Source organism: Danio rerio, chromosome 2 (genome assembly GCF_049306965.1).
Source record: "Danio rerio strain Tuebingen ecotype United States chromosome 2, GRCz12tu, whole genome shotgun sequence".
In the NCBI taxonomy this organism is placed as follows: domain Eukaryota; kingdom Metazoa; phylum Chordata; class Actinopteri; order Cypriniformes; family Danionidae; genus Danio; species Danio rerio.
Genome location: NC_133177.1, coordinates 36,124,487 through 36,144,323, shown reverse-complemented (window position 1 = coordinate 36,144,323; position 19,837 = coordinate 36,124,487). Strand labels below are relative to the sequence as shown.

The 19,837-nt window shown below is 37.5% G+C and overlaps 1 protein-coding gene across 38 annotated transcripts in view; it reads right to left on the bottom strand.

The window, feature by feature from the left end:
• Positions 1–19,837, bottom strand: part of rnf220a (ring finger protein 220a) — a 352,070-nt gene that overhangs the window by 45,466 nt on the left and 286,767 nt on the right. For all 38 annotated transcript variants that reach the window (XM_073918763.1, XM_073918754.1, XM_073918671.1 and 35 more), the window contains one exon: positions 863–992. In XM_073918763.1, coding sequence (XP_073774864.1) covers positions 863–992 — 130 coding nt within the window. The remainder of the gene's footprint in view (positions 1–862; positions 993–19,837) is intronic.

The window sequence follows — 19,837 nt, the reverse complement described above, 5'->3', positions numbered from 1 at the left end:
ATTCTTACAGATTTAAGCCTTAGCTGGATACTTCACTTCACTTAGAGCTGTGTTACACACTACATGGAGGGGAATTTTCAAAAACCCATAATATGGGCTCTTTAAATAACCACCACCATCAAACAGGCAGGGGCGACAGAGGGCCAGAGCCATGTTAGTGTCCACAGCCGCTGCCCGCAGGGAGGGCGGCCCACTGCCCTTTATTAATTATTAAAAGAGAACTCCTCACCGCCGTGTGATGGATAACACTTGTGCAGGAAAGATATCCTGCTGAGAATTAATATCTCCCTCTCGCTTTCTCCCCATGTCCCTGTTTGAAACCCAGCAGCACAATCTATTAAAAATGAAAGGGGGGATATGCAGCGCGATACGCAGCTTGAGGTCTATGATATGCATGTGACCTATGGATTCAAAGACATCGTTTCTTGTTATGGCTATCGTTGCTTTGAGCTCAAAGAGTGACACTTTCTGTCTGGTTTGTGTATGAGAACACTGTGTTTTAACCTGGTCAAGTTGTTGTACCAGCAGCTGCAGTCCTGGGTCATAGCTCCAGGCTGGTTTGCCATGTCTGAAAGCGTTTGTCACTGGAAGAATGATGAGTCCAGTGCCTGATCTCTTTGATCACCTCACTTTACATACAAAAGCCTAAGCACATGTGGGCTGATGGATGACAGAGTGGAAAAAGCACCTGTTCTACAACCTGAATCACTGAAACATTACATCAATGTAGCAGGTGTCTTGATTTTAAGGCCACACACTTATTGTGAGGGAGAGCAGCCAGTGTGCTTCATTTGTTTGGGAAGCGGTGACAAGAACTGATGGAGCTGTCAGAATGACAGCAGGAATGGATGTGTGAGTCTACCTGATGTGCATGTGGGTGAGCCTCTCCATCTCCTGCTCCATGTGCTCCTGTAGTTCGCCCGGACGCAAAAGAACCTGACAGATGGGGCAGATGGGTGCCTGACTGTCATAGAGTGACACTTTCTTCTTACCTGAGAGAAAAACAGACAGATAGGGGGGGGAAATGAGGAAGGTTGTTATATTTTGTTTTTACCAAAAAAAAGTTTTAGATTTTCGACTAGAGAATGGTTAAAGAGCTGATTTTTCCTCATTGAAATCTGACATTTGGCAATAAATGCATGACATATATGACATACAAGTTTATATGTGGTTTTCACAAATATAAAATATGTCAAATGGGCAACAGACATTTTGAAATATTGCAAAAAAGGCAACTTATATATTTTTCCAACAATTGGAATTACAAATATGTAGATCTATATATGTTCAAATATATTAGCTGTAATTTTGTATATATGAGCAATATCACACGAGTAGCAGTGCGATATGGATGTATATCAGCACTGGTGGGAGGCATGTCTTAGTGTCCCACCACACCAATGACGATATACAGCCACATCGCACTGCTGCAAGTGTGATATTGCGTTCATACAACAGTTCAATGACATAATCGTGTGTATAAAAAGAAATCAAACAAGAAGAGTCTCAAAAACCCTTTAGCAAGAGGAACTACTTTCTTCCAATATACATTCATATTCGCACCAGACGAACAGCAAAAACAGTTGCTCATTTACCAACGTCACTTAAGAGCTAGCATTTGAATGATTCTCTAGCGTAATGTCTAAAGTGATGACAAAACAGGTGATTTTGCTTACATTTTAAGATTATAAGGCTGAACAGCATGAAAAGCCATCAGTCTACAGAGATTTCCCAGTATTTCTCGGTTGCAATCGGGAGATCACAATATTAATATGGTATAAATACAGTACTACAGCATACAAAAGAAAGAGATCAACTAGGAAAGCCACTTACTTGTATGATAAATATTTAATCAGCTGTAGTTTGAAATTATGCTGGTTTTTCTTAGGGCTTATTCTCTGTCACCATCTTGTGAATGAACATCATCAATCATCTTTGCCCAAAGACAGGCTAATGGCCTCTCAGAAATTATACATTTTTAAAAATAGCTGAAGCTAAACAACTACATTCTCGACTAAAAAGGCCTCAAAATGTTGTCCAACAGCAGCAATATTTGTCAAACTGTAAAGTGTCCTCTGCTTGCCGCTGTATGTGGACGGAGTAATACACAAGGGTGAAGGGTTAAGAGGCTAGACTCCATTTTGTTGTATTCCATATATGTAATTTGTATATATTTTCATATACTATATGTCTATATGGGTTAACTTATAATAAACCAAGTGTTTACAGGTCTGTCTTTAAAGGTTTATTATTTATTGCTAGAAATCAATTCCTCTATGGAGAAAATGAATGTAGTTTTTACTTCTGAAACCAGACTGTTGCACTGATGGGAGCTTTGGTGCAGTTTATAGCCACTCATGTGGAACCTGCTGATTTGAGTCCAGCCCACATTGTGTCCTGATCCCATTCACCATCACATTTAGCTCAGTTTTTACCAATACTCTCTTTATGATCACAAAAAAAGAGGCAGAATCCCCAAAGTATAATTCAAGGAGATTAAAGTTTTGAGACCAGCAAGTAAGAATGGCCAGAAACACAGCACTATTGGTGCAGTTTTTTATATAGTAAATTTGGAGAAGAACATGGGTCAGATGAGTGCTCAAAGTCTTTTTCTCTCTCTCTGGACTGTGTGGATTAAGTGGCTCAGATTTCTGTCGGAGGAGAATCCGTCATCCTCGGCCTCCTGTCTCCTGTTCCCTCATTAAACCAGATCCACAGCTCCGCACAGACAGTTACGCCACTGAGCTTGTGACACTTCAGCTGTTTCTCTCACACACACTTCATATACACTCATCAACTAACCAATGGGCAACATTTCATCATACACTGTCTATAAAGAATGATCATTCTCACTTATTGTGAGATACACAATAAATTAAACAATAAGGATATGTCCACGACACGTGTATTTTTATTTTTAAAAATCATTTATTGGGCAGAGTTTTCAAAAATTTTGTATTTTAGTCACCTGAACTGCATTTGGACAATGGCTGAAGCATATAGCAAAAGCTTAGGCTTTGATAACACCTGTATTCGTGTGGACAGCCTCAAATAACTTGAAATATAGTTACAAATACATGAACTCTGCTGATTTTGAATCCTCAGCAGTCTTTTTATAGTATATCCAAAGAAACACAAACAGCCTTTTTACCATAAACAAACAGACATGTGTACGTGCGTTCACATCTGAACACATGGCCATGTTTATTTTTGCGATACTCCATCCGTGTGAGTGGGATTGAATGTGTATCATGGCTGCCTGTGACCAATACATCTTTTGCATGCGAATTATCTAATGTGCTGCTCTGTAAATGAGTGAAAAAAACACTTCCTTTTTCACTCTGCTATCACTCAATCTTTCAGATCTGGAACTACCCAATCAAAGTGACTATTTTTGGCCCTCCGGGACAATAGATCCTCCTTCAAACAGGATATCCTGGATGAACTCACTGTTACCAAAAGACTACAGCTGTTAGTCACACGGTGAGTCTGCTTACCTAACTCAAAGCTCTAATATATACACAAACAGGAAGTGAGGAAATCACACTTTGGAAATTTTGCCTTTGAGATGTGCACGTGCTAGATCACTCGTTAGTATGATTTACACAGATGTCAGGTAATGTGAAAGGTCCTTATGCAAACCTCGCTGCCAGGGCATTGCTATGCAGTTCCTAGGAGCCTTTTTCCTGGTTGTCAGGACATTATGTCCAGAATCAAAACTGTGTCTAAAACCACACACTTCTCTACTAGCATATGAAAAGCAGTATGTGAGCTAAGGAGTATGTCCAAATTCATAAGCTGCGTCCCAAATGGCACATTATACACTTATGCACTATGTACTTATGCACTTACACACTCAACAGCGTAGTATATGAACGTAGTATCATCCGAAATGAAACACCAATAGCTTTTTACTATGCAGAAATTCAAACCGTTTCCCTGATGATGTTTGACGGTTGCTAAAATAGTGAACTTAATGACCAAACTACCAAATAATACCTGCATGAGTATAATTGCATTCATTATCAGGACTCAGGAGGCGGTATAATCAACCTTGTAGGAGAATTTTGCTGTCACAATCCAAAATAAATAACCCAACATCAGTGCCTGAATGCTCCGCTCCTTCTGCTGTGTGAGCAAAGCAGTGGTCGAATTGTGCGTGAAGTGTCCAAGTGACATTTGGTGTACTTATTTAACTGAAACACAGCTGGCGGTCACTTTGCTCACATAGCTAAAGGGGAGAAGCTATTGGGTGCTACTGTAAGGTCAGATTACTTGGTTTCTTTTGGATTGAGCAAGCAAAACTATCCTACATAAGTGATTACACTTAAGTAACTTCCAGTGGTGAATGTGACTGTATGCATGACATGTATTATTTGGTAGTTTGGTCATTTATTTCACTAATTTGGCGATTGGGACACTTTTAAATGTTGAGTGGGAAATTATTGCAATTTCTAATTGGTTAAATACCCTTAGTGTTCCATTTGGGACAAAATGGTTGAATGTATACTGCATAAGTGCATAATAATTTTGTCCCAAATTGCAAACTTGTGCACTATTCTACGCCATTTTGTAGTATAAATAGTGTAAGTAGTGCATTCACACTGAAAACTCTAAAAAGAATAAGTGCACTTTGTGGAATGATGGACACTTCACACACTCAACGGCTTCTGCTTTGCTCACACAGCAGAAGGAGCGGAGCATTCAGCCACTGAAGTTGGATTATTGTATTTATTTTGTATTGTGAAAGCAAAATTTTCCTATGAGAGTGATTATAGCGCCCCCTGAGTCCTGATAGTGAATGCGGTTATCCTCGTGCAGGTATTGTTCGGTAATTATCTGTGAAATGGCTTGAATTTCCACTTAGTAAAAAAACATTTATATATTGCATAAATGCATGGTGTATGTGCCATTTGGGATGCAGCTAATGTGTAATTTGGTACACAACTAGTGTTTGTTATTTGGTTTTTAGTGTTAAGGATGTTCTTATGCGCTTGTTATGGTGTTTTCAAATATTATCATATTGGTGCTGCTGTTGCTAAGGTGTTCTAGATTGTTGTTCAGATGTTATGATTGGCTGACAGTGTTGTTCTATGGTTGCTAGACCAAGTTATCATTAATTAAACAGTATAAAGAGAGTTCCACATCCTGCTACTTTGCACCATAAGTTTATCGATTAAGATATTAACATGTTATATATAGATATCAGGCTCATAGCCAGCCTGGTGTAAGGGGTGGTTCTTTTTTCTTAAAAAGTGGACAATTATACGGCTCATTTTCTATTTAATTATGAAATTTAAATACTGCATTTTATTAACATTTTAAGCACGATCCTGAATTAACTTGTCAGATATAACCACACTTTTTGACAATTTTAGCCAAAACAGTATTCAAACCAGTTTTAATTTGGTCCGCTTTTGGTGCCTCACACCTTTTATTAGCAATTTTTTGTTTCAAGAATAAGGTCCAAAATTTAGAATAAAAGTTACTCTCAAAATGTTTTCTCAACAATTAAATAGCAAAAAGATGACTTTACTTATGTCAGATTGTATGTTTTCTTGCACAGTTGAATGTTGGACACATGAAAAATATTTGAGGAGTTCAGATGCTAAAACCTATAAGTGCTGTCTGACAATTCCATTAAAAATGAAATTTTTTCTCGGGCTCGTTTGTTTACATTGGGTTATTTCACTTTAAAGACCATAAAAAGGACTTATTCTTTGCCATAAAAGTTATATTACTGAACCTACGCACAGGAGCCTAAAACAAATATTTATTCTAGAAGAAAATTTCAGACGACATTTAGAGGTTTTTGGATCTGAACCTTTCATTTGTTTGCAATGGCCAAAACTGATTAGCTAAAATCACACTGACATCCAACAGAGGATTCTGCTTGCTCTTTTTCAATGCGTTATTTTCACCATTATGGCATAGCAGTCAAAATTGGACAAATGATCTCATGTATGGGACAAATTCTGGACCTTTATTAGTGAGGGGTGGGTCTTCCGAACCACCCAAACCCCCCTGGCTATGGGCCTGGATATTAAGATATAAATACAGTTTCCATTGCTCAAAGAAAAACAGCACACACTATGTTCCAATTATTAAAGTGTGTGAGTGTGTAACAAACGTCTGATGTTTTGCAGTTTGGTTCTAATGTCTAGGAGGCAGCTATTGATCTGTTTCAGTAGGGGTTAGTGAGCATCTTTTCTCGAGATGATGAGGTAACTTGAGGGCAGGTTGCAAACAGATGTACAAACCCACACACACACATAAAGTGGGGATATAATCCTGGTTCTGCTTTCTACTTAAAGCCCTGGGCTCAGTTTGAGCTGTCCTTGACTTCAGAGGGCACTGTTGTGTTTGTCTTCATATGATGTGTGTGCTGTTTGAGAGGGTGATGATCGCTAACAGTCTAGTCTATGCACACACACACACTCATGCTGACAAACATGCGCGCAAACACATGTAAACGCTCGCGCACACACACTTGCATACATGCGACAAAGTCCCTCTGGGGGCACAAATCCTCTGCCTGCATATTGGCCTGTCAGAACTATTTCCTGCACGAGCACAGATTCATCGGTGAGAAGGTAGCAGGGTCAGTGTTAGCATCCTAAAACTACCCCCTCCTTCCCCCATACATCTCTCCACCACCTCCTTCTCCTCTCCTCTTCCAGTCATGCGTGCCTGCGCATACCCATCCCCTATTCTCCAGCACCACTACTTAACGGCCCCACACTCTGGACACTTTAAGTGACTTTGAAAAATAGGTAATCGATTACAATTCTGTGTGTCTCTGTTTCTCTCACCACCCTATTCTCGCTCGTCCCTCTCCCTCCTCCCTCCCCGGCTCCGTCCAGCAACATCCTGCACATCTATTTCTCATTTTCTGGCCCTTTATTTGTTTTCCGTGCTCTCCCTGTCTTATCTCCTCTCACCTATTTCTGCCTCTTTCTTTCTTTCTTTCTTTCTTTCTTTCTTTCTTTCTTTCTTTCTTTCTTTCTTTCTTTCTTTCTTTCTTTCTTTCTTTCTTTCTTTCTTTCTTTCTTTCTTTCTTTCTTTCTTTCTTTCTTTTATGATCAGTGCAGTACTGTTTTGGATACCATGGTAATGCTTTTGTTTCTGTGTTGAACTCTGATGTTAGTCACAATTTTTTTGTACTCTATGCGAGACTGTCTTTCATTGTTTTATGGATTGTTGTTGTTTTTTGTCATTGTTTTCATGGATAGACTGTTTTTTCTATTTTTTTGGTGTAGCATTTTCTAAACAGTTGTTCATTTTGGGGTATATATATGCACACGAAAGAGAGAACAATGTCAATTGTTCAATTTTATTTTGGGAAGATTATTAATGCAGCTGGTGGAGAATTATTAGCCCCCCTGAATTTTCAGACCGCTTGTTCATTTTTTCCCCCCAATTTCTGGTTAACGGAGAGAAGATTTTTTCAACACATTTCTAATCATAATAGTTTTAAAAACTCTTTTCAAATAACTGATTTATTTTATCTTTGCCATGAGGACAGTAAATAATATTTGACTAGATATTTTTCAAGACACTTTACTGTATACAGCTTAAAGTGACATTTAAAGGCTTAGCAAGGTTAATTAGGTTAACTATGCAGGTTAAGGTAATTAGGCAAGTCATTGTATAACAGTGGTTTGTTCTGTAGACTATCGAGGAAAATTATAGCTTAACGGGGATAATAGTTTTGTCCCTTAAATGGTATTTATAAAATTAAAAACTGCTTTTATTCTAGCCAAAATAAAACAAATAAGACTTTCTCTAGAAGAAAAAATATGAGACATACTGTGAAAACTTCCTTGCTCTGTTAAACATCGTTTAGGGAATATTTAAAAAAGAAAGAAAAATTGAAAGGGGGGCTAATAATTCTGACTTCATATAAATATATATATATATATATATATATATATATATATATATATATATATATATATATATATATATATATAGTATATAGCATTTAGTTTCACAGTATTGTCAATGCTAATTTTTTATTTAGTTGTTATTGAAGTTTCCAATTTTACACACAGATGTATGGTATATAGGGTTTTCCACAATGGGTACAAACAACTAAACATCGAAATCCAGAAATTGCAGAAAATAAAAGAAGCAATAAAATACCAAAAATTTCCATAATTAAATAAATTCAGAATTTATATTAATAATTCGAGGATATTATAAGAATAAGCAAAACTATACACTCGTAAAGCGATAAAAACACAAATCGATAAAAACTGATTTGCTGCTTTTCAATTACAGCTCACTTTTTTAACCCATATTGTGGCTCCCGCTTTTAGGATCTTAAATTTTTATTTATTTATTTATTTATTTTTTAATAGATATTGTATTCTTTCTTTTATGTTTTCCCTTAATACAAAAAAATACAAAAAATAAACAAAATGAAATTCACATAATTCTGATATACATTCTATATTAAATCTGGTCTTAATGAAAGAATATACTCCAATTTTCTCCATGTCTTATTAAACTCCTCTATCTTTAAACGACTATTCATTATTAGCCTCTACATGTTATAGATTTCATAAATGATGTCAAGCCAGTCACTGATTTGAGGTATTTCGAGCTGTAACCATTTTTTGGGTTATTTTTTACAGGCTATCAGCCAAATTTCCAGCAGCCTTTTGTCAGATGTCAATGCTATTTTAAAAAATAACAACACATTTATTTATTCCTTATTTATTGTTAAGCTTTTTATGTTAAATATATTAAATGAAACCACTTTCTATCTACCCATCATACCCCAGATCTCTGTTTCTCTCTCTCTCTCTTTCTCTCTCTCGTTCTCTCTTCAGAAGCGGTCAGCTTTATTGTCCTGACAAGATAATTTGAGTCGTGCCAAAGCAATCACCGTCTGCAAGAGTAAACAAAGAGAGGTCCAGACCCATTCTTCAGCAGATAAATCTCCAATCCAACTACTTTTCTTACACCATCCCTCATTTGCAACATGAAATCACATAACCTGACATAAAAATGTAGGAATTACACATGTCTGTTCACTCAAAATCATATAATATTTAAAATTACATGAAAAAAAAGTTTTACCTATATGCGAAATAAACATGATGTCAGTAGATATAACCTAAAACACACTATTTAAAGACACATTAACATTTCTAATGCAAACGGTGACCATATCAATAATAATTTCCCTGTGTATTTCAATTCGTTCAATTCTTTCCTCTTTATTTTTTGTGTTGACATGTCAGATGGTTTACTGACAGAGTGTTACTCTGACTCTGTTATGTGTGCATGATGGGATTTGTTAACAGAGCGTGTGATTGTGTGTATGTGTCCCCCTCTGTCCGCGTGTGAAGAGAAAATGAGTGTGTGGCTCTCGAAACTGGCTCTTTAATTCATCCGTACACAATCAATGGGCTCAGTAATGGAGTCATGATGGTTTGGTCAAGCGCTTGTCGGGACCTAAACCACCTCCCTGTCACTTGTCTCCCTGAAAACACACACACATACACACACTTACTAGCAAACAGGGAGCGGGTCATTTGGCAGCTTTGACGCTAACACAAGACGGAGAGGATCCGCACAATAGAAGACACTAAATCATCAGTCTGTCAGCACATTCTGATGAAGGCCTGTAGCAGGGAGTGGACGTGGCTTGCAAATACCTAAGGCCATGTCAAGGCTTCATATGACAGACTATGTGTGTGTGTGTGTTAGTGTGGAGGCCTAATGTTTTTCCTATAGACCGCCCCATTATGTGTGCATGCAGTGTAGTGTTTGGGTCCACATCGTCCCAAGAGGGGATTGACTAATAGAGACAGCCAGTGATTAATCATGTCTCCCCTGTGAGACACACGCACACACAGTCCTCCAGCCCTGGACACACCCTCACAAACTCGTTATCTAATATATTTGTAGATATTACTTTAGCATTACTCATCTAACTTTTGTACATAACTTGTGAATTCTCATGTAATATGTTAAGGGGAACATATTAAATGAAATTAGAATTAGAAATCAAGATAACCATATTTTTTACATTCAGTTGTAATTTGTTTTATTTATTTCTATTCTTAAAATTGTTAGATAAATTTAACTGTACCGAATATAATATAACTGCACCAATGTATGTATATATATATATATATATATATATATATACTGTATACACACTAACCGGTCATTTTGTTAGGTACACCTGTGTCCAACTGCTCGTTAATGCAAATTTCTAATCAGCCAATCACATGGCAGCAACTCAATGCATTTAGGCATGTAGACATGGTCAAGACGATCTGCTGCAGTTCAAACTGAGCATCAGAATGGGGAAGAAAGCTGAGTTAAGTGACTGAACGTGGCGTGGTTTTTGGTGCCAGACAGTTCAGTACGAGTATTTTAGAAACTCCTGATCTACTAGGATTTTCATGCACAACTAACTTTAGGGTTTACAGAGAATGGTCTGAAAAAGAGAAAATGTCCAGTGAACGGCAGTTCTGTAGGCGCAAGTGCCTTGTTGAAGTCAGAGGTCAGAGGAGAATGGCCAGACTGGTTTAAGTTGATAGAAAGGCAACAGTAACTCAAATAACCACTCGTTACAACTGAGGTGTGCAGAAGAGCTTCTCTGAATGCATAACATGTCCAACCTTGAGGCGGATGGGCTACAGCAGCAGAAGACCACTCAGGTTTTCCAAGGCTACAATTCGCACAGGTTCACCAAAATTGGACAATAGAAGGTTGGAAAACGTTGCCTGGGCTGATGAGTCTCCATTACTGCTGCAACATTTGGATGGTAGGGTCAGAATTTGGCATCAATAACATGAAAACATGGATCCATTCTGCCTTGTATTAATCATTCAGGTAGCTGGTGGTGATGTAATGGTGTGGGGGATATTTTCTTGGCACACTTCGGGCCCATTATTAATTAAGCATCATGTCAACTCCAAAGCTTACCTGAGTATTGTTATTGACCATGTCCATCCATTTATGACCACAGCGTACCCATTTTATGATGGCTATTTCCAGCAGGATAACACACCATGTCATAAAACGCGAACCATCTCAGACTGGTTTCTTAAACATGACAATGAGACCTCAATCCAATATAGCACCTTTGGGATGTGGTGGAATAAGAGATTCGCATCATGGACTGCATCAAACAAATCTGCAGCAACTGCGTGATGCTATCCTGTCACCTGTCAATATGGACCAAAATCTTTGAGGAATATATCCAGTACCTTGTTAACTCTATGCCACAAAGGATTAAGGCAGTTCTGAGGGCAAAAGGGGATCCAACATGGTACTAGTATGGTGTACCTAATATAGTGGCCAGTAATTATATATATATATATATATATATATATATATATATATATATATATATATATATATATATATATATATATATATATATATATATATATATATATATATATATATATATATATATATAATTACATAAAATAGCATAAAATAAATTAAATGTCTGTTTGGTTTTTTTACACACACATTATCCCAAATTACATATAAATTTTTTTCTTTTCTTTTTTTTAACAAAGGCTCAGAAAATTATACAAATTCTTCAGTTAAATCTTGATTTTAGTAATGATAAAAAACACACATTTTATAAAAATCAGTTTAAAAACTTTACCAGTCACCTTACTTTACTAAAAAACCATTATGGACCAGAGCACATGTGGTCTCTAAAGTGTCTCATTCTTCTTGTCCATTTCTTATTCTTCCCTTCATCTTTCTGTTTCCCCCTTTCCCTCTCTAAGGGAGTGAGTGATGGCTAGCAGAAGACAGAGAGATAAATCCTGAGGCATGGAGGGGGTTTGGCGCATGCTGCTTGTCAGCGCGTTAAAGATGATTAATGTGGGATGCCCCCCTACACCGGACCCCTGCGTGGAGAAAGGTGGGGACTCCGTTTAATCTGAAGGGCCGGTGAGACCAGCGTGCAGAGAGGGGCAATAACAAGGAAATAGGACTGACAGAACTTTTTAGTGCTGAGATTTCTCACCTAAATGCCATGCTGTGAGAGAGAGAGGGATGCCTGTGACAGCTCTGACTGAGTGTTGGCCTGATCTTCTCTAATTTGCCAAGATGGATGGCTCTCTCTCTCTCTTTCACTATCTCTCTCTCTTTCACTCTGTCTTCAAAAAACCCTCTTTTCCTCTCTCTCAGCCATAGCACACCTTTATCACAGTACATCCGTTCACCCGGACCTCCATTCTGATAGCACAGCTAATGAGGGCCAGAGCCAGCGGCCTCTCTCAGCGTTAGACGTTCCCTAATTATTAAAAGCACTTTCATCACTCGTAACCTCTTGCTAACCCCACTGATAGCACAATTACACACTGGACGGCTGAATTAGCACATGCTAATATCTTAAATTCGCTGCCTCTCAGAGGCAGAATCAAGCTAACTTGGCCGCTAGCTGTGTGGTGGTGTAGCTTTCGCCTCTGACACTCCTCGTATGTTGTTTTACAAGCCTCTATGTAAAAAAAAAAGACAGAAAAAAAGCTCCACAGAAGCCGCCTCAAACGCGTGCTCCCCTGGTAGCTGGCAGCCCGCCACCGGCAGCTCCGGCTGGGGTTGTTAGCTGTCTGTCTCTCCTCTCATTTAGCCTCACGCAGCATAACTCAAACAGCATGCGCATATTTATTTAACTGCTTCCAAATGCAGAAAAATCCCTTCATGCTTACATATCTGTATCCATAAAACCCAGATATTGTGAAACGTTTAGATAGAACACTGACATAAAACCAATGTAGGTATCTTTTAAAGATTTATAATGGTTGTAACACCCCACACATCACTGTTTATGCAAGTCCCACCTTGACCTTTTAAACATTACTCTCATAATTGCAGCAAATTCACTCGCTCGGTGAGTTTAATGGTCTTCGTCTGGTTTGCTAGGAGTCGAAAGTAAGTTTTCGAGTGTAGGTGTGTGTGCCACGTGTGTGAGTGTGTGCTATGGAGAACAAAACAGAGAGCTCTTAACACACTGGCGAGAGAACAAAGCTGCCACTAATGGGCACAGGCAGAGAGCTTGTGCCTTTTGAAATCTTTCTCTTCTTACAGTGTGCCCATGCTGAGCTCATGGCGGAGATGGTGAAGGAGGAGGACTTCACACAACCTGCCATGCTCACCTGGTAAAGTCTGAATACACTTGTGCACCAGCTGCATCCTGGAAAGCTGATCACACATCATCGACACTGCATGAGAATTTAAGATAATAGATTACAGTACACTTTTAAAGTTGTTCTTTAATCTTAAGGAGCAAATGCCCTATCACACCAACTTAGACTGGTGAAAGATTGTTCAGCTAGTAATGGTTTTTGTAATGGAGTTTTATTCTGAGACTGAAGGCCTTGATTAGCTGGTTGATGTGTGTTTGGTCACACTTTATTTTGATGGTCTGTTTGTTGAACTGAAATTACATTGCATCCACATGCCAACTAATTCTAATTAGATTATAAGTAGACTGTTAGGTTGGGGTTAGTGTAAGTGAAGTTGACATGTACTTCTTATAGTCAGTTAAATGTCTGTTAAAGGGGCAGTATTAACAGATATGAAGCAGACAGTCTACTAATACTCAAATGGACAGCCAAAATAAAGTGCTATTGTGTGTTTTATTAAAGTTAAAAATTTAACTAATGAGCAAAGGTTTTTAACCGATAATTAGTGACCAGATTAGTTAAAAACCATTATTCTGATTACGTACCCCTATATACATTTCTGGAGAGAGCAAAATACGTTCCAGGATTTTTTGCAGTTTTTGTTTTCTTGAATCCGCCAGAGGGCGCTGTGTTTGCATTTTCAGATCTCAAATTTCTCTGCTGCTGCTGTTGTCACGTAAATCCACCAGAGGCCGCTGTTGACTAACTGATTTACTAACTGACCAACCGAACGATAAACCCATCCTCCCCCTTCCCTAAACCCAACCAATAGTGTTTTCAAAAGCACCAATTGACCCGCCCCATTCCCTAAACCCAAATGCAGTGCTTTAAACTAAAGCAATCTAGAAAAAGAAAAGATCCCTGATTTTTACCACGTTTTCAGATTTTACCACATACCCTGTTATTTACTTGTTTATTTTGTTTTTTAGCTTCTGTTTTTGTCTTATCTGCTTTCTGAAATTGTTCTTCACCAGACTCAAACACCATCTGGCTCAACTCCGCTCTATGGATGTACATGTTGAGCTACCAAACAAACTGGTAACGAAAAAGCTGTCCATAATGAACGGCGTCATATTGCCCGGTAGTGTTCGTTTTAAAGATAAAATGCAGCCATATATACCTCTGGCTACATAATTCGCAATCTTCAAAAATGTATAAAGGGCTATGTTTTCAAAATTAGCCTATGTTGTAAAAAATGTCACATTTTGGACACTTTATTTCTGTTGGTCACATAGCATTTACCATTCTACATTCAATTTATGTGAGTAATGAACCAGTGTTATCAATCTAAAGCCAATTAGGAGGACCAACAATTCTAGATCCAGACTGGCCTAGAATTCCTTTTTTTTATCTGAATTTAAAACCTCTGAAATGTAGAAATAGTAAATATACTCTATGAACTCAATGTAGTCAGTTTGACCATGACCATCTCAAGGTCCCGACCACCACAAACCATACCAAAAAGATCTGTCTTCTCCTCATCTGACGAATCTGATGAATTCTTTTTTCTCCATTTCATACCAAAGCATGGCCTTAAACAAGTTTTCCCAGCATGCATCAAGTGTTTACGCCTGCCTCATTCTCTCTCATCTTGCCCTTAAGCACGCCAACATCAGTAAACAGTGAAATCTCTCAGCCTCTTACCGAATGTAACCACATTACGTTGTCTGATAACGTCGTCAAATAATGCCCGATAAGAGGAATTTGATTTGATTCAGGGCCGTTTTTTCCCTCCCTTTCAAGGCTTCTCTTTTCTTCTCCTTGCCTTAAGGCCACATGCACACACACACACACACACACACATACACATTTCTTTATACTCTGCATCTTCGAAAATGACACTGCCTTGTATGCGCAATCAAATAAATCCAGCCAGCCTGTCAGCCTTCATTTTTTCGCCTCCCCTCCTCCCTAAATCAGAGCAAGGTGAGCTGCTACAAGTCATCTCCATAATGGGAAATATGTGCTTTATACGCCAAAGGATGGGAATTAGGCTCATAATGGGAAAAGCCCAGATTGTCTGTGTGTGTGTGTGCTTTTTTACTTTATTGTAAGTGAGCAGAAGAAACCTAAGCAGGCTGGACAGTTTCTAGGCTGATTACTCAGGGTTAGGTGAAAAAAGGGGAAAGGATGAGAGAAGAAGGGAATGAGGCATCGCGCCTCATTCGAAAGGACGTCTGATGAAATGGAACGAGGTCATCTTCGGTTTGGGACCTGAAGAGCGTCGGTGTTGGCATCTGTGCTAACTGCACACGGAGGCCGATCACCGCTGACAGTGATGCATTATGCTGTTTAACAGCAGCTCCTCACGCTACCGTTCACACACACATACGCACACACACACACATACACACACACACATACATACATACATTCTGTGTCACATTTAAAAAGGCAAATGCAATCAGCAACTGAAAGAGGAGAGGGAAAAGGGGAGTGGTTTGTTGTCGGCATCGCGCTGTCATTCTGTTTCACTGGAGAGGAGTGTTTGGCTAAAGATGATGTTGGTTTGATGCGTATAACCAGCATATGTGCGGGGCGTTTAGAGACACACTGGCAGTCATGTGGAAATGCAAGCCAGTAATTAAGGCCAGATTCATAACTATGCTCATCAGAGGGGAGGAGACATGATTATCTGAACACACAAACAACTTTGAGGACTTTTTAAAGGGCATGCGTTTTTATCTACCAACAACAGCAGAGTTGGGTAACACTTTATAATAACTATACTCTATAAATAATTTATTAAGCATTAGCAACTAGTTCAATTATTATGTGTTAAGCATTTACTCTACATTAATAGATGTTAGTAAGAAGTTTATAACTGCAGATATAAAGGCTCTATTCTTGCCTTGTAAGCACATGTATTTTCATTTAATTATTATTTGTTCATTATTGGGTAAAATTAAGTATTGCATCATTTTCAAACCAGTTATTTGAGAGAAGTTACTGGTTTTTAAAGATTATTCAGAATGTGTAAGTAAATGACTAATAAACTATTCAAATTAACATTTATATTTCTTATTATTCTGACATATATTAATAGTAATAAATGCTTTATTACCTTAACTTCATCCAGTTTTTTGACCTAATCTAAAGTGAGGACTATTTATGCTTTATAAATCCCATTATAATGACAATGACATTTATAATTAAAGGCTCAGTTATATTCTAAACAGAAAAAAAGAAATAAATTATTTTATTAATTTGTATCCATCTTAAGATACACAAATGAAACTGCATCAAATGAAAAATAAATCTTTGCAATCTTAAGTAAAATAAAATGACTGTGCAGTTTAGACATTGCTAAATAACATTAAAATGTTGCATCATGTTATATTGTAAAATTATTATATTGTTTTTTTCAACCAATTTTTACTCCTGTTATTCAGCAATGTTTAAACTTTACAGTCATTTTATTTTTTAGATAAGATTGCAAAGATGTATTGTTCAGTTGATACCGAGCCTTTAATAGTCATTTATTAGGGATGTATAAAGCATAAATAGTGCTGACTTTTGGTCAAAAAAAACTAAATGAAGTTGAGTTAATAAAGCATTTATTAAAATTCAAATGAACTATTAGTAAATGCCTGAATAATAATATATAAATGTTGATTTCAATAGTTTATTAAACATTTAACTCATTCTGAATGATCTAAAAAAAAAAAAAAACTACTCTTAAAAGCAAATGATTTGTAAATAATGCAATCCATAATTTAGTTATGAAAAATTAATCAGTAACAAAGTATAAAAGTACATTAGTAGTTCATTAAACACATTTTAAAATGTGCTTTTTGAATTTTTTTTTTAGAATAGAGCATTTGTAGCTGTCAACTGCTACTAATGTCTATTAATGTAGATTTAATGCTTAACAAACAATGAATTCACTATTTGCTAATGCTTAATAGATGATTTATAGTGTGTAGCTATTGTAAAGTGTTACAGCTGTCCTACGCTGCAAATAAATTCTTTTCTTATGTAGAGTTTTATCTTGCAAATAAAACTCTAAAAAAAGCAAATAACATTGTTTAGTTTTCAGAAAAATTACGTCAAAATTAAAAGGGATTTTTCCTATAATCTGAGTAGGGTAAGAAATACTTTCACACTGAAAGTAAATAGTTGTACTTTACTTACCTATTGGCAGATTATTTAGCTTGTTTTAAGAAAAACCCTAAACATTTATAGGTATTAAATCTACAGTACATGAATTCTGCTTCCAAATTTGTTTACTGCTGACTTCATCGGAATGTGCATTTTTAATTCAGATTTCAATACAATCTTGGTGCATTTGTACTATAGGCAAGATGGTGTGCACCTGTTTCAGAGCAACTGCGGCTTACCTTAAGACGTGTGTGTGGGTTTACTTTAAGGGAACAGTGTTGAGAAAGCACCTTACTGTGGTAAGTGTGTGTGTTTGGTTTGAGTGCATGGTATTCAGGATAAGACTTGTGTCGGTGGGTGTGAGCGCTCACAGTAGTGACAGCTGTTTATTCAATCAATCACCTTGTGGATGGCACAGCAGAGTGAAACGGCTGGAGATTGAGTTTTGCCTCACAGGGGAAAATGGAGCAAATTAATAGACCATTACCCAGGCGCTGACCCAGGAAATGAGGGTGACACTGCAGGGTTAGATCTGCCAGCTTGCTTGCCTCGCTTTCTCTCCTTCTCTTTCTATCTATCCACAGTCCTTACAAAAGCTGGGAAGCCTCAGTCCAAGCACCCCCTGCTCCTCCCTAGGGGTAGAGGGACCACTACGATGCTAGCTTTGTGACTGGGGGGATGGCAGGAAAGGGCATATTTCTACTTAAATATGGATGGATTTGCGCAGCACTATGAAATCATGCGTTTGTCTAAACAGGTGGGCCCTGTTTGCTGAGTGGGCAGGGTTTAGTCCCAGAGGACGGACTCCCAGCTGGGCTTTGCACACGTGGGCGAAAGTTTTTTCATTCAGGGTCATTCATCAACAACCAAAATGCCGGGTACCCAATGATATGTGCAGTGGAAATGCATTCATGTCCAATCCCTGAATATAGTTGACCCAGGAAAACTGGGCAAAATGTTCTGGCCAAAAGGTCAGCAGTTTTTATGTGCTCAGCATTTTCAGTGAACACACGTGTCTCTAAGATGTCAGAGGTCTTAATCTGGAAAACATTTGCTGAGTTCAATCTGATGAAAATGCAGCCTTGCAATCTAAATCATAAACATATTGTTGACATTTTTTAAATGTCAATTTACACTCTGACAAGAAACGTTTTACAGATTAAAAAATGCTTTAAAAACAGATCTTTTATTTTGAAATCAAATAGACATCTTTGTGATCTGTGAATGCAACATTTCATGTTCTGAGTAAACAGGAACGGTAAAACTATAGTTAATTCTATTCAATTCCTGTTTATTTCATGTTTATTTCTATAGCTTCAAGATTATAGTAAATTGAAAATGTGTCAGTCCAGTTTTCAGAGTTGAAGTTCAGTTTAGTTCAGTTCAGTTCAGTGTGGTTTAATTTTCACTGCTGAAAGTGCAAACACTCAAAAGCTAATCCATCTATGCGCAGTCTCACAAGTCCCGAACCATGCAAGCCAGTGATTACAGTAGCAAGGAACAAACTTTACCTGATGTTTCTATAAAAGTACAGTGTATGGTAAATCTGATGCTAATAAATAACTAACATAGTGGATTGAATTTCGATGCAATAATTGCTATATTGCTGCCATAGATATTTACATTAGATGTTGCCAAAGCTTATGTTGTCTATTGGAAGGAATGCGTCAATAGAGCTGCCATGTTGGTACAGGGTAGCGCTCCTTTGAAATGAATGTGGGAACAAGATGCAGTGGAAAAATGGCCATCCAGAGCCATATACACATATATACATGTATCTTCACATCCATCCAGGTGCACATCCACCTTTCTGATCCTAATGGTATATAACATTTGTAATATTCAATAATTTAGGGTGGATTAGTTATAAGTTACTTCAAACACCAGCCGTTACTTAACTTAGCCAACAATGATACAAGTTTCTGGCATCAGCGTATTGCATTTACATTGTTTGCTGATTTTATTCAACATAATTAGAATAAGCCTAGTATTTCGTGTGAGTTGCTGCTACTTTACCTTTTGTTCAATGCAGCAAGTGTCCGTATTATCATCAATAACATAACTTGTTTAGCACAAAAATTCACAACATGCAAAAACGTAAAAAACGAAGTCTTACCTATGAAAGGTTTTGCCTATATGCTTTGTTTTTTTTCTTTGCTCATTACAACATCCATACGCAGCACAAAACTCCAGCATCTACACTTTGGCTTTAGTCTTGACTAAGTGCGGTTGAATGACTTTTGTCCAAGATATTTAGCGGATATATGTATGTATTGCTGCTATATTTAGCACTGAATGCTAATGCTAATATTGCAATTAAACTCTTAATTAAAGAAAAATGCAAAACGTATGTGTGCCTTAGATGTCATTACAATAACAAATCTTCAAAAAAAAGTAGCTTTGCTTTGCGTAAAAACCTAATAAAGTCTACAGGTCATATCTAAAGATTTGAAAAAATAGACAAAGGCTTGGCCAGATGGCATAAATTGTGCGCTGAGTGCTCAAGCCTGTAACTGATGCCATGTGCTGCTTACTTTATGCCTGTCCATTAGTGGGCT